The sequence below is a fragment of the Camelina sativa genome, chromosome 16 (genome assembly GCF_000633955.1).
Source record: "Camelina sativa cultivar DH55 chromosome 16, Cs, whole genome shotgun sequence".
Classification (NCBI taxonomy): Eukaryota; Viridiplantae; Streptophyta; class Magnoliopsida; order Brassicales; family Brassicaceae; genus Camelina; species Camelina sativa.
The window spans coordinates 25,107,474-25,122,282 of NC_025700.1; the positions used below are offsets into that span (position 1 = coordinate 25,107,474).

Consider the following 14,809-nt stretch of genomic DNA (forward strand, 5'->3'; position numbering starts at 1 on the left):
GGTCTTTTTTTCAAACAAAAATGATGAGAAGGGGGGCTACAAATATGATGAGGAAGGTTAATATGATAAAGAAGGCTACTCCGGAGGAGGCTGGGGCTCGAACATTTGTATATTGGGACATCAAACGGTTTCCGGTTCCCCCTGGCTTTGATGCTCGTCGGATCCGTCCTTGCCTTGCACACTTTTTGGAGAGATATGGCTACTGTGGTCCTCTCACCATCAACGCCGTTGGCATACTAACGAACGTCCATGATGACATCCTTGAAGCTCTCTCTTCCACCGGTGTCAATCTTCGTTACGCCCCCTTCGGTTAGTACATCTTCTCATACCTTTCTACCGTAGTAAATAATGGTGGATGGTGAATAGACAGAGAGCTTGAAGTCTTTAGTTTCTTCTGAAACAGGTACCGCCAGCCTCATGGGGCTTATGCATGACTGCATTTATGATAATCCACCCCCAGCTAATATTTTGTCCATATCCAATCCGATGGCTTTCCCTTACGCTAAGAGTGGATTCAACTTGTTTGGGCCTTTTTCATATTCTTCTCTTGAGGAAGACGCCATCAGCTGGATTAAATTAATTCTGTCAGGTATGGTTTTGTTTTTTTTTTATTTTTTTTCCCCTGTCGAGTTGATGAAAATAACTTATCTGTTGCTGAATAACTAACCAGTTTTATTTTTTCAGAGTCAGCTGCACTTGAGGAGAAGGAGGAGGAGAATACGTGCACTGAAACTGATGGAAGCTGGTCTTGCTTATTATGCCGAGATGATTGGTGCGAGTATCTCGGTGGGAGGCTTTAAAAGTTTCTGCCGTCATCTCTCTTCTCTCGAACATTTAGATGAGGTAACAAACCCCATAAATACTTGTTTCCTTTCTCACTCACCTCTTCTTTTGTTTGCCTAAATCTGATGACCCCCATGTTATTTTTTTTCCCACTGGTTGTGCAGAAGTCCACTTTCCCCTCTTTCCAATCACCTGACTATGTGGACTTATCCAGGGAGGAGGATAAGCATCCTCCCACCCTTGTCAGGAATGAACCAAAGGCAAGTTTTCATATCTCTGATAACGCCGCTGATGTTTCTAAATTTTTAAGCTTCAATAACCTCTTACCAGAAGTTTCTTTCTCACTTATGAAGATGGCTTCTCCGGAGGAGGCTTTGGCCGAAACTTTTGTCTTTTGGGACATCAAACAGTTTCCAGTTCCCTCCCGCTTTGATGCTCTTCAGGTCCGCCCGTGCATTACACGGTTCTTGGAGACATATGGCTACTCTGGTCCTCTTACCATCACTGCTGTTGGCGATCTATCACGCATCCCTGATCACACCTTTCAAGCGCTCTCTTCCACTGGAATCCGTCTTTCTCATGCCAAGAACAAGAAAGATTGATTTCTTTTTTCATCCTTATACCTTTTTACATTAATGGACGACTCAAGTCTTTAGTTTCTTATGAAACAGGCGTCAATTCGGTTATGTCTCGGTGGATTTCGGAGAACTCACCCCCAGCTAATATTTTGGGCATATGCGACCCGACTGGCTTCCCTTTACCTCAGAGTGGATACAACATTTTCCGGCCGTTTTCATATTCTTCTCCTCAACAAGACGCCATCCTCTGGGAAACCTTGTTAAAATAACCAGCAAATCTGTTGCTGAACTAAATATTCAGGGGCACTGCATGAAGGATAGACGATTTTATTAAACCTGAACGTGGTGAGAGAAAGCGAGTACTGACTGTCACCCATTGCAGCAAAGTTACCTTAAGCAATCTGTAAAAGTCCAAATTAACTGATGTCACCAGATTTGCAGCATTTGCTAAACCTTAATCCATAAAGACACAATGACCCACACACTCACTATAAAGTTAAGACCAAACACAATTAGTTTAACAACTTAAGTGGAACGAAATTACGTCTGAGCAAGTACACTGAAGCTATTAAATCTGACAAATACTTTAATACTTAGAATGAAAAAAAGGGACAGATGAAAACGACAAGGTAACTATCCGAATTTAGAATCGTAAGGGAATTAAATCGAATCCAACGATCAGCTCTCTCGCTCAAACTGGACGCAAGAGAGAGAGATGAACCAAAGTGAAGATTTTCAGCTTTAGGTTTCTTGCACAATAAGTTGCAGTGAGAAACTTCAAAGAGAAGCACAAAAAAACCGAAACGGCGACGTTTTCCAACTTCACACTTACTGTAAATTACAAAAATACTCCAATATTTAAGATCTAATTACATTTTCGACCACATTATTTATTTACTACCCTACTCTCGCTTCCGTGCCAGACTCAAGAGTCTTGAGAAAAAACTATTCCACTTCTTCTTCTTCTTCTTCTTGTAGCAGTTTCTTAGTTCCGGAAATTGAATGGAAGAAGCATCTGGATACGCGTTTCAGTGCTTGATTTGCTGATTCTTGGCGAAAATTTTGCTCCTTTAATTTCTCCACTTTGTTTATTCAGTCTGGTGGTTCTGTTAATCTCTCGGGATCGAAAACCTTCTAAATGCTTTCAACGAGGAAGAGAGATGTCTTAACGGTTTTCAGATTCTTGTTTATTACTAATTCAAGCTTCATCAGAAACGCAAGTTTCAGAATTCCTTTACCCGCTACTTTTACCACCAAGTGTTCGACGTTATGCCTGAACGAACCTGAAGAATGCACTGAGGATTCTGAGCTCTCGGTTGTATCGTCTAATCACAGAAATATTAGTCCTTTACAAGTTCTAAGAAGATGGGGTTGTGATGATGATGAAATATCAAAGCTTTTTGCTCGCAGGCCTGCTTTGCAGAGAGCCAATGTTGCTCAGCTGGAGTTTAAGTTAAGTCTTCTTAAGCCACTGGGGATCACGTCCTCAGACCTTGTCAAGATTGTTAATTGTCGTCCGAGGTTCTTTAGCTGCCGTATTCACCTTGTCCTTGATGAAAGGATAAACTACTTCATGGAGTTTTTGGGGTCAAAAGAGGTGTTGCGCAGAGTCATTATCAGGAACCCGTCACTCATGTTGTATGACCTCGATGACAAGATCAAACCTGCTATAGAGTCTTACAAAGAGTTGGGCTTTAGTCAACAGGATCTTGTCGCAATGTTGATATCTCGACCCACGTTGATCCCAAGAACAAACTTTAACAAAGACAAGTTTGGGTACATTCAGAAAACTGGGGTCACAAGTGAATCCAAGATGTTTAAATATGTTGCAACACTCATCGGAGTCTCGAGGATGGAGACAATCCAAGAGAAACTTGGAAACTTGGAAAAGTTTGGCTTCTCGGAAGATGAGATTTGGCATCTTTGTGGAAAATGCCCAATTCTTCTCACCCTCTCAGTTGAGAAAGTTCAGAGAAACATGACTTTCGTCATAGCCTCGATGAAACTTCCAGCTCATTCGGTGTTTAAGCACCCCTTTTTGCTTCTCCTTAACCTCGAGACTCAACTAAAACCTCGTGCGGATCTTGTTAAGAGAGTCTTGGAAATGAGTCTAAAGCCACTAATAAAAGAAGTGAACATTTTCACAGCGCTGAGGATGAGCGAGAAACGGTTCTTGAAGGTTTATGTAATGTGTCATCCACAAGATATTGCAGACGAGCTGATGGAGTTGTATGAGAAATCCAAAAACATGAAACGTTTGGCTGAGAAATCCAAGAAATTCATCCGTAAAGGATTCCCCTTTTGAATCTCTCTCTTTTCATTTTTTCTTTCTTTCTTAGTTTCTCTGAATTTGTTGATTACAGATGTAACATTGTGTAAAATTTTCGATCTTCCCAATCTTGTAGAAGGTCCACATTGCAAATTATGGTGTTCTTTATATAATGGTAAATCATTTGGTTTGGTTTGATGCGGTTTTTATTGAGGTTATTTTGCTTTTGGTTAGCATTGTGTTTCGGTTTATTTGGATATAACAAATTAAATCAGTTGGTTTTCCTTTACGGTTTGGATTTGGTTAGTTTAGATTAATTAAACCGGAATAGAAAAGTATTGAAACACACAAAACGCGACGAACCACGTTTTGCGAAACGGCCGAAGACGCCCTAGACTCGACGTGTCTCTCTTCCTGACCCCGTTCGTGGCGGCAGTGACAAAATCTCTCTCTCTCTCTCTCTTTTTTTTTTTTTTTTTTNATAATAAAAACGTTTCCAAAGCTGCAACCTTTTTGCGTTTTTTAGTAGTTGAAGAGAATCAATCTGACCTGACATCAAAAATTTGGCGTCTTTCTAAGCCAACACAACACATCTCTCTCTCTCTCAGTTGAGTTGCATTGTATTTGAGAATTGAGGTAATATTATTATGGCCTCGACCCTTTTCTCCAGAAGTTTCGTGGCTGCTACTCACCGCCTGATTACTCCTCCTCTGTCTTCTCTTCTTCCCCAAACGACCGCCGCCTTTCTCACTGTAAGTCGAAATCGATTTTGATTCGCGATCCATTCTCAATTGTCCATTCGTTTCATAGCTGCTTTAGCTTCTATGGGTTCTGGTCGTTCATCGGATTGTCAAAAGTTTGAATTTTTACTGATAAATCGGAAATTAAGGAGTGAAAATTATGTAAATTGCTCAACTTGGTTCTCTGTATATGAAATCTGACTCTTTTGCCTTTCTTGTGTGTATGTGATGGTAATTGCAGAAGAGAGCATTCTACTCTCATCAATTAGGCGTTGCTTCTACAGCCTCTAAATCAACCACATGGGCTCGTCGAGCCATGGCTTATACTAGAGTTGGTACAAAAGCCGGTTACTCTACCTCATCCATATCAACCAGTGAACCTGTTGTTTCTGTTGATTGGCTTCATGCTAATCTTAGAGAGCCTGATTTGAAGGTGACTGACTGCCCTTTGGTGACTGTTTGACTTCTTGAATACTTTTTTCTGTCATACTCAAACTTACCTGTTCTCAATCATGCTCAGGTTTTGGATGCTTCGTGGTACATGCCAGATGAACAGAGAAATCCGATCCAAGAATATCAGGTGAGAGTATGAGCAAATATATTATTGAGAAGCTCTTGGATTTCACAAGTGTTTGTGTTGTCTTCGTTCTCGATTAGCGCAGGCACTCTTAAGTAGTAGAGTTAGTACACTACTTGATACTGACGGACTTACACTGATCCTCTCCTATAGGTTGCTCATATTCCCCGCGCTCTCTTCTTTGATTTGGATGGAATATCAGATCGAAGAACTAGTGTAAGTATCACCATCTTTTCTTTTACGGAAGATGTACCCGTGTTCTTTACTTTGAAGTTCTCACTTCACACTGATATCGACTTCATGAATAAGTGTCGATATATATATATATTATCTTCCTTTGCTGGCATTTTCAAGATAGTGTGTATACAGCATATAGCTGTTTCTTTAGTAAGATCAAATGAGAAGTCTTCATTATTAACATATGTTATCATGAGTTTTCATTAAGACATCCTTTTGGCTCGATCTTATTTGTAACACAGTCATCTTAAGTATTGTATGATATATCAACTACTTGTTACAGCTGCCACATATGTTGCCCTCTGAGGAAGCTTTTGCTGCGGGTTGTTCTGCACTTGGAATTGATAACAAAGATGGAGTGGTTGTTTATGATGGAAAGGGGGTCTTTAGTGCAGCCCGAGTATGGTGGTGAGTTATGGTTCTCATTTGTTCTTCAAATCTTTTTGCTTTGTTTGGTGTCTTTTTCAGTTTTTGTTAAAATTGATATGTGCTTCTTTTCTTTACCCTTAAATAGGATGTTCCGAGTGTTTGGACATGACAAAGTTTGGGTGCTCGATGGAGGTCTACCAAGATGGCGTGCGTCAGGTTATGATGTTGAATCTAGTGCATCAGGTGATGCTATTTTGAAAGCTAGTGCCGCAAGTGAGGCCATAGAGAAAATCTATCAAGGACAAACCGTAAGTTGTTCTTTTGGATAATGGTTCTGTAGTTCGTATTTCTGTAGATACATGATGAGGTTTTAGCAGATAAGATATGTTTTTTCGTCATATCAATATTTTCTCTCGTGATTGCACAGGTTAGTCCAATAACCTTTCAGACAAAGTTCCAGCCACATCTAGTGTGGACACTTGATCAGGTTAGCATTTCCTGAATGGTTTTGTCTTGGCTTTAATGTTATATGATTTGATTATTTCTTCTATCATTTTCTGTCTATTGTACCATAAATTTGAATCTTCTTCGTAAGAGAATCCTAAAGATGACTCAACTTCAAGTTCTTTAATTTGGTCTATATTAATACCCCATCTTTCAGAATTGTGATTGTGACAATATTTAATATACTAGAAGTTTCAGTATGCTGGCAGATTGATGTCTGTAGATACCTGGTTTTGAGTTTGCGTTTGTGTTCTAATAACTTGTTCAGATTCTTACTTTATGTCATAACTCTCTTTGGTGAATTTACAGGTCAAGAACAATATGGAGGACCCGACTTTCCAACACATAGACGCTCGTTCCAAAGCCAGGTACTATGACTTGCCAAGCTTTTACTTGTGTGGAATGATGATTTAGTACACTTCTTATTCCCTTCGTACTAAGTTCTTACTCGATGTAGCTTTTGATATTTTACGGGTTTTTTTCGCAGATTTGATGGTACTGCTCCAGAACCCCGTAAAGGAATAAGAAGTGGGCATATACCTGGAAGCAAATGTGTCCCTTACCCTCAGGTAAACCACGCTAGAGAATTTGTTTCCATCCCTCACTTCCCCTGCATCTTGTCCCCAGCGTTAAAGTGATAAAAGTTTCTTCTTTTCTGCAGATGTTTGATTCTTCGCAAACACTGTTACCAGCAGAAGAGCTAAAAAAACGATTTGAACAAGAAGGTAAACTATTTCATCATCATCTCCACTTGAAGAATGCTTCAAAATCTTATTTTATATATATATGATCTCGCCTTTTTGTTGTAGATGTCTCATTGGACAAGCCTATTATGGCCTCTTGTGGGACCGGCGTATCAGCTTGCATCCTGGCAATGGTAACTCCATTTCTTATTTGAGATTATATATAAACGGAGAGGAGACTGACTTAGTGACTTTCTCTGTTAGGGGCTTCACCGGTTGGGGAAAACCGACGTGCCGGTCTATGATGGGTCGTGGACTGAATGGGCGACACAACCAGATTTGCCCATAGAGGGTGATGAATCTTCTTCATGAAAGTCTCCACGGTAAAGACTAGCGACAAGATTACAAGCCACAGAAGAAAATAATTATGATGTTTAACTTGAGGAAATGGCGTGAAGTAATCAAAAATCCAATTGCTGGCTTTAAATTTGCCTCAACCCTCAACTAGAAGAGGACTGTATTTATAGAACTTGGTTTTTTCTTTTTCTTTTTTTGTTCTGGACCATCTTCCGAATAAAATCAAGAAACAGAATTTTGTTTATGATTCTCAAACAGAGATTTTGAGGCCATAATAAACAAGTTTTTTTAGCATATGCTTTACATAACAACAACACATTGGAGTAACTAGTAATTGCAAGTGAACCGAAAAGTTACGATATCACAGGGGATCAAAATGTCTTGCATTATATACGATACCAGTTAAAAGATTGCAAGAAGACCGCGTGGCCTAATGGATAAGGCGCTCGCCTCCGGAGCGGGAGATTGTGGGTTCGAGTCCCACCGTGGTCGTTTCATTTTTTTATTCAATATTAGTTATGTTTGGTTTTCAAAAAATTCTAGCAACTAATTTTTCAAAATTTATAAGTTTAATATTTCGTATTGATTAAAGTTTCCTACAGAGGTGAATTATTTTGAAGAAAAAAAAGAAAAAAACACTAAATGAAATGTCCACACAAGAAATTGATTAAGAAATAAGATTGTTTTGCAGAATTAAGAAATGAATTGTATATCTAAAAAACAAAAACAAACTGATGAGATATTTTGTATAGAATAATTAAATTCAACTATGAGATATTTTTGATGAGATATTTTGTACACAAGAATCACAATTTATTTATTTATTTGATGAGATATTTTCCACCTCTTTAATGGTCAAATCCAACCTTGTTTGTTTTTTCTTTAAGAGATTTCCGAAATCTTCACATTTCATCCTATTGTTATGACCTACCTCACGCAATTTTTGATATTTCAAAATTTCATCATCTAGTCAACTAATAATTTGATATATACCAACATAATTTGATCCTTTGTGAAAGCGATTATATCAAAGTGGTTGTGTTAAAAAGTTATATTTTACATCAATTTGATCATTTGATTCTTAGATATTACGATTTATTTTTATAATAGAAACGATAAATCATTAAGTTGATCTGAAGTTTTTAATTTGATGATGTGGAGCCATTCATCAAAACAGTATATCCTANCCACGGTAAAGACTAGCGACAAGATTACAAGCCACAGAAGAAAATAATTATGATGTTTAACTTGAGGAAATGGCGTGAAGTAATCAAAAATCCAATTGCTGGCTTTAAATTTGCCTCAACCCTCAACTAGAAGAGGACTGTATTTATAGAACTTGGTTTTTTCTTTTTCTTTTTTTGTTCTGGACCATCTTCCGAATAAAATCAAGAAACAGAATTTTGTTTATGATTCTCAAACAGAGATTTTGAGGCCATAATAAACAAGTTTTTTTAGCATATGCTTTACATAACAACAACACATTGGAGTAACTAGTAATTGCAAGTGAACCGAAAAGTTACGATATCACAGGGGATCAAAATGTCTTGCATTATATACGATACCAGTTAAAAGATTGCAAGAAGACCGCGTGGCCTAATGGATAAGGCGCTCGCCTCCGGAGCGGGAGATTGTGGGTTCGAGTCCCACCGTGGTCGTTTCATTTTTTTATTCAATATTAGTTATGTTTGGTTTTCAAAAAATTCTAGCAACTAATTTTTCAAAATTTATAAGTTTAATATTTCGTATTGATTAAAGTTTCCTACAGAGGTGAATTATTTTGAAGAAAAAAAAGAAAAAAACACTAAATGAAATGTCCACACAAGAAATTGATTAAGAAATAAGATTGTTTTGCAGAATTAAGAAATGAATTGTATATCTAAAAAACAAAAACAAACTGATGAGATATTTTGTATAGAATAATTAAATTCAACTATGAGATATTTTTGATGAGATATTTTGTACACAAGAATCACAATTTATTTATTTATTTGATGAGATATTTTCCACCTCTTTAATGGTCAAATCCAACCTTGTTTGTTTTTTCTTTAAGAGATTTCCGAAATCTTCACATTTCATCCTATTGTTATGACCTACCTCACGCAATTTTTGATATTTCAAAATTTCATCATCTAGTCAACTAATAATTTGATATATACCAACATAATTTGATCCTTTGTGAAAGCGATTATATCAAAGTGGTTGTGTTAAAAAGTTATATTTTACATCAATTTGATCATTTGATTCTTAGATATTACGATTTATTTTTATAATAGAAACGATAAATCATTAAGTTGATCTGAAGTTTTTAATTTGATGATGTGGAGCCATTCATCAAAACAGTATATCCTAAAAAGTAACTGAATGTTAAATTAGAAATATAATAAAAGAATAAAAGTATTTCAAATTATGTATCAAATAGAAGAAAAAAAAAATAATGTTTAAATTATGCATACATGAGTTCACCAAAAGGTAATATTGTAATGCAATCTCTTTTTTTTGTTTTGTATGTAAACAATTTTTACCATTTGATTAACGGAACCTTTATAATAGTTCCCTCGTACACAAGCCAACGTAATATAAACGTTCTAGTGTACTATAATAATTAAAAAAAAAAAAAAAAAAAGATCATAANAACAGCTCCATGATTGAAAATTTCTAGTGTACTATAATATACGTTATAATTATTTTATGGTGTATAATAAAATATATGATTAATTTAATACATACGATAAAGTCTACATGGCCAAGACGAAGCTTTATGTGGCAGTTCTTTAGAATACTAGAGTCATTTGGTTGATCACGTTATCTAAGCCAAAAGGACTCTGTTTTGATCATAATCATCTGTTGGATTTACGCTTCTTTATGTGTTCTCGAATTTGTTTCATAAAGAACCGTCTAATAACAGGTACTTCACACCGAGGAGGCTCATCACTAGTGGAGTCAACCAATTGATTTGTTATTGATGTTCCATGTAAGTCCAATGCTTTCATTGTGTTGGTACCGGCGAGCTCAGGAGACGTAGTGACATTAATGCAACCACGAAGATACAAGTACTTAAGTTGTGCCAGTTTTTTTAGCGTTGGAGGAAGGTTCATGAGCCTGTCACAGCCAGACATATTGAGATGAAAAAGCTCTGACTTTTCACCTACTGTTGAAGGCACTGCTTCTATTGCTGTTCTGTTCAGATTCAACCATTGTATGTTTGTTCCGACTTCTGGGAATGTTGTTACGTTAGGACAGTTTGCAAGGCTGAGATCAGTGAGCGACTTCAGGTTCTTCATGCTGTCTGGGAGATTCATCAGTCTCTTGCAGCCGGAGAGATGTAGCTCTCTGAGACGAGAAAGACGTTCGATTTGTTGAATAGTTGTCTCGTTCAGAAGCAACTTCTCGACAGTCTCTGAGATATATGGAAACTCTTCCAGGCTAGAGCATCCGTTCAGACGAAGAAACCTGAGGGATTTTAAGTTGATGTTGTTTGGGAGGCTCCTTAGTTTCTTGCAGTTGCTCAGTTTTAGGTGGACGAGGTTGTTGAGTTGTCTAAGAGAGGACTCGGGGATTTCAACCAAGTTATCACAATTGGAGAGTTTCAGACTCTCAAGATTAGTCGCCTTCGAAAAGTCTGGAAACTCGGTAAGGTTTCTGCAGCTTGTGAGGTTTAGGCTCCGTAAGTTTGCAAGTTCCTGCACCGTAATAACATAGAGAAGAAGCATCAGCAAGATTAAATCAAGAGGAGAAGAAGAGAGCTCCTTTGGGTACCACATCAAAATGGTACCTGAGTTCCACTCCAGACTGTTTCTATCGAGCTGTGTGAGAGGTTGAGTTCAACTAGAGAAGTCATACAAAACTGAGATGGCAATGATTTAAGATTATAAGCATCCCACCGAAGATACCGCAGCGTAGGGAGGTAGTCTAGGCCATCTAACATCCTTGTTCTGCTCTGTCCAATGCTGGAATTGGTATAAAATTTAAGTAGTTTGAGATTTGGCATCCTCCTAAAGATTTCAGGGGTTATGTTGAGCTCATTTCCATTAGACATGTCCAGAAATATTCTTTCCACCTCAATTGCTTCATCTCCCTAGAGATAAAATAAATATTCAAATCTCGTGATCCAAGAATGGGACATAAGATTGAGCTTAATAAAAGATGATTAGCGTACCGCGTTGGTGGAGAAAACGTGATTGATATCTTCAAAATCCCACAGCATTAAACGTTTCCATGGCCTTTTATCTCTGCCTTCACATATGATATCCACAGCCATGTCCTGGAGCAAGTCATGGACCCATAGTCGATTTGTGTTTGACCGGCTAATCATACACTTCTCCATCAGAGCTGTAATACTCGGTCTGGTGGGCAACGCTCTGCGCCTGGAAGACACGAAAAACAGGTCTAATACTTTTCTAACTCTGTCCATATTCACTCCGTTGAAACAGAGCGCAATGTAAAGAAAGATCTTCTTTTCTAGGTCATCCAATGCCTCATAACTTGCTCTTAACGCCTTCAACAGTGAGTTATCGCTATTCTTTCTCAGCAAATCCAGTTTGTCTTCCCAGAATTCCAGCTCCCGGCGATATAGAGATCCTCCTACGAGTTGAAGTGCTAATGGAAGACCACCAAGCTGCTTCACAACATCTATTGAAAGCTCTCTATAATCTTCACATGGACGAGGTTGCTTGAAAGCATGCCCACTAAAGAGCTGAAGTGCTTGGGTGCTCCTCAAAGGCATCACTTCATAGGTACGACGTTCCACGTCATGCAGGTCTAGAACACGCCTGTCTCGAGTGGTGATAATGATTCTGCTTCCTGGTCCAAACCACTCAGGACTTCCAGCCAGTTCTTTTAGCTGTTGTATATCGTCAACATCATCAAGAACAAGAAGAATCTTTTTGACACATAATCGTTCCTTCATCACATCAGAATCTCTATTCCATGTATTCATGTCCGATCCTTCTTGCGGAAGATTTCTGACAAGATTTTCTCACGTAAATGCGATGGACCATATCGTTTAAAGTCTCTTTTCACATTCTCTAACAAGGAAGCACCATCGAACTCGCTCAAGAAGACTTTGTAGACATATTTTGCGATGGTGGTTTTGCCTATACCACCCATTCCCCAAATTCCGATCATTCGGACATCATTAGGGTCTACGCTCATCAACGGATATATACTTCTCATGTGTGTACTCATTCCTATCAATTCACCAGTAGCATCATTGGAAGACATTGGTGAGAACAATCTGTCTGAAAGATCTTGAACAAGCTCCTCGATAAGCTTCGACTCCTCGTTCATTAATCAAGATAAACAGACCCTCACAGTTCAGTTCTCAAACAATGAAATTTGTATGTAAAGTTCACTAGAAGGACTCTAAATTAGCTTGCTCACCAGTTCCTGGAATCCCAGCCAGAGATCAATCCTACTTTGGCCATGGCATTTCTCCATGTTTTCACTGTGTTTGTTTCAGGTCTCTTGTCGTGTTCAGCAAAGGCCTTGGCGAAATTCCCAGATTGTTTCTTCACATGTGAAGGGTCAACACCGAAGAAAACGGGGATGAGTTCGAGGCGTTTCTTCTCGACGTAATCTGTGATGTGCACAAGCTCTTGCAAACACCAGCGAGAAGTCGCGTATTTCTCGGAGAGCACAACGACTGCAAATCTTGACTGCTCAATCGCTTCCAAGAGCGCCGGGCTGATGAAATTCCCACGCTGGAGTTCTGTATCGTCACGGAAAGTGTGGATCCCCTTGTCGGTGAGAGCTTTGTAGAGATGGCTGAGGAATCCTTTGCGTACATCTGTTCCCCTGAAGCTGAGGAACACATGGTACTTCCACAAGGACCGGGACGAGGATGAAACCAATGTTTCCGCCGCCGGAGAAACACCTGTGAAAGTCACAGGATGTTGAAGCTGCGTTGCTTTTTCTTTTCTTTGAAGAAAGTGAAGGAGACGCCGTAGTCCCAAGCAGACGACGAGGAAAGAAAAAACACCGAAGAAAACAACCACAGCCGTACAAAGATGAAGAAGAGAAAATAGTACTATAGTCGTTCAAGTGACTCACTTATTCATAAAGTCAGATTTCAGATACGGACAGGAGAGGGACCACACGGACATTGACTCTTTGACCGACACGATTAGTTTATGGATCGTTGAAATTTTATTACCCTGTGATTAGCAAAAGCTCAACTGCTCAGAAGTTAAATAACGTAACTGTCTCAATAATAACAGAAGCAACAATCTTAAAAGCGAATGGAATTTGATCTTTTAACACTTACAAAACAGAATCTTATACGTCCAAGACTTCTCGAACAAGACTTAGTGAGGTAAAGTCTTATATGCCACTAATTAAAAAAAAAAAAATCAGCGTTGCCACTATATAATTAGTATGCCCTCATAATATGTTATTCCCTCTTTAACTTTAATGAAATGATTTTATTTTATTTTGTTTTTTAAATATAATCTGAAAAATATGAAAATAAAGAAATAAAAAATCAAATCTCTCTTCCCTCTCCCCCAGTTCCACGATTCTTCTCCGATAATTTCTTCCCTTTTTCAATTCCTTCGATTCCTCTCTCAGCAAAGTGAAACCGATCGAACATAACTCGTCCTCTCTTTGTAAACTGACCCATGTTTTGCTCCTCTCTTACTTAGCTGCTCAACCTCCTCTTTCCTTCCTCCTCTGGTCGTAATGCTCCGAGACGCAGCTCCTCAAGTCGTGGGACGTCGGAAAACTTGGTAAGCTCGCCTACTCCAGCTCTTCTGACGTCGCCGCATCCTAACGCCGCGTGTGGGTTTAGGTTGGCCTCTTTTCCTTATTGTTAGAGAATTTGGGGGAAGTTAAATTAGGGATTTGATATGAAAAGTAGGTTATTTGGAAAAAATGTACAATTGGTTTGATTGTGATGAATTGTGTGTAAATAAGAATTGTGTTTGAATTTATTGTGTTTTATTTTTAGGAGGCAATAAAAAGCATACACATAAACGTTCATTTTGATTATGGAGGGCATTATTCAGAGGAGCATGAATGGATTGCAAAAAATGGTTTATACGCTATATCACTTAAGACCTCTTCTTTGGAGCAAATAACTTTCTCGGTGTTAGTTGATAAGATAAGGAGGAAGATTGGGATAGATGAAACGAAGGGTATGTTGAAATTGAGCTATAGTCTATCTAATGCTCGGAGTGAGTGGTATATTGTAGATGACGAGGACGTTTTGTCTATCTAACATCAGTGGATAAAGAAGGACTTAAACCTGTGTTGCATGTAGAGTTATTTAGCAATTTGGAAGCAAACCAGAGGGTTGCGCAACTTTCAAGAGTAGAGCGAGTAAGTTCAGTTGGTTTGAATTATGGGGAGCTGGTTTCATATGGCAAAGCTGTTGATGTAGAAAATGCTGGCATTCTAACTATTTTCAACCGTGTGAACAACAAAATGAGCCGATTATTGAGGAGGTGTTGGAGAGTTTTGTTAATGAAGAGATTATTGTTAATGAAGAGTGTGAGAATGTAGGACAAATAAATGAATCTGTGGCTGATGTTTCAGATTCAGATATGGATGATAGGCATGAGTATGTAGAGCTCCCATCTAATGTCGAAAAAAGTCAGTTTAAAGAATGGGAAGATGGTACAGGTCTTGAAATAAATCAAGAATTTTGCTCTAAGGAGGCTGTGCAAGATCTGGTTCATAGAGCTGAAAATAAGAACTGCTTTAATATTAAAACA

General features: G+C 38.4%; 4 protein-coding genes and 2 non-coding genes across 8 annotated transcripts; 5 read left to right on the forward strand and 1 right to left on the reverse strand.

Moving 5' to 3' along the window:
- On the forward strand, positions 45–666 carry LOC109129551. The gene is made up of 2 exons (XM_019237846.1): positions 45–309; positions 404–666. The coding sequence occupies exons 1-2, from the start codon at positions 45–47 to the stop codon at positions 664–666; spliced, it is 528 nt and encodes a 175-aa protein (XP_019093391.1).
- On the forward strand, positions 2,255–3,826 carry LOC104752352. Its single transcript, XM_010474463.2, has one exon. The coding sequence runs from the start codon at positions 2,500–2,502 to the stop codon at positions 3,664–3,666; it is 1,167 nt and encodes a 388-aa protein (XP_010472765.1). The 5' UTR covers positions 2,255–2,499; the 3' UTR covers positions 3,667–3,826.
- Positions 4,172–8,510, forward strand: LOC104752353 (thiosulfate/3-mercaptopyruvate sulfurtransferase 1, mitochondrial-like). Of its 3 annotated transcripts, XM_010474465.1 has the most exons (13): positions 4,172–4,382; positions 4,612–4,803; positions 4,891–4,950; positions 5,101–5,163; positions 5,468–5,592; positions 5,699–5,861; positions 5,981–6,040; positions 6,367–6,425; positions 6,545–6,626; positions 6,719–6,782; positions 6,867–6,934; positions 7,005–7,141; positions 8,308–8,510. In XM_010474465.1, the coding sequence occupies exons 1-12, from the start codon at positions 4,278–4,280 to the stop codon at positions 7,110–7,112; spliced, it is 1,149 nt and encodes a 382-aa protein (XP_010472767.1). In that variant the 5' UTR covers positions 4,172–4,277; the 3' UTR covers positions 7,113–7,141; positions 8,308–8,510. The 3 variants fall into 3 exon arrangements, with proteins under 3 accessions (XP_010472767.1, XP_010472766.1, XP_010472768.1); XM_010474464.1 differs by lacking the exon at positions 8,308–8,510 and having other exon boundaries at positions 7,005–7,344; XM_010474466.1 differs by lacking the exons at positions 4,172–4,382; positions 4,612–4,803; positions 8,308–8,510 and having other exon boundaries at positions 4,898–4,950; positions 5,468–5,596; positions 7,005–7,344.
- On the forward strand, positions 7,517–7,589 carry TRNAR-CCG. The gene has a single exon. It is a non-coding gene; the product is annotated as a tRNA-Arg (tRNA).
- On the forward strand, positions 8,683–8,755 carry TRNAR-CCG. Its single transcript has one exon. It is a non-coding gene; the product is annotated as a tRNA-Arg (tRNA).
- On the reverse strand, positions 9,803–13,104 carry LOC104752354 (disease resistance protein RPS6-like). The gene is made up of 3 exons (XM_010474468.2): positions 11,257–13,104; positions 10,873–11,175; positions 9,803–10,780 (listed from the first exon to the last, which is right to left on the reverse strand). The coding sequence occupies exons 1-3, from the start codon at positions 12,034–12,036 to the stop codon at positions 9,938–9,940; spliced, it is 1,926 nt and encodes a 641-aa protein (XP_010472770.1). The 5' UTR covers positions 12,037–13,104; the 3' UTR covers positions 9,803–9,937.

Coding starts and splice junctions, on each gene's coding strand:
- LOC109129551 (XM_019237846.1), top strand. CDS start 45: ATGATGAGGAAGGTTAATATGATAAAGAAGGCTACTCCGGAGGAGGCT. Junction 310..403: donor TCTTCGTTACGCCCCCTTCG/GTTAGTACATCT, acceptor CTTCTGAAACAG/GTACCGCCAGCCTCATGGGG.
- LOC104752352 (XM_010474463.2), top strand. CDS start 2,500: ATGCTTTCAACGAGGAAGAGAGATGTCTTAACGGTTTTCAGATTCTTG.
- LOC104752353 (XM_010474465.1), top strand. CDS start 4,278: ATGGCCTCGACCCTTTTCTCCAGAAGTTTCGTGGCTGCTACTCACCGC. Junction 4,804..4,890: donor TTAGAGAGCCTGATTTGAAG/GTGACTGACTGC, acceptor AATCATGCTCAG/GTTTTGGATGCTTCGTGGTA. Junction 5,164..5,467: donor TATCAGATCGAAGAACTAGT/GTAAGTATCACC, acceptor TACTTGTTACAG/CTGCCACATATGTTGCCCTC.
- LOC104752354 (XM_010474468.2), bottom strand. CDS start 12,036: ATGAATACATGGAATAGAGATTCTGATGTGATGAAGGAACGATTATGT. Junction 11,176..11,256: donor ACGTTTTCTCCACCAACGCG/GTACGCTAATCA, acceptor TTTTATCTCTAG/GGAGATGAAGCAATTGAGGT. Junction 10,781..10,872: donor CAGTCTGGAGTGGAACTCAG/GTACCATTTTGA, acceptor ATTACGGTGCAG/GAACTTGCAAACTTACGGAG.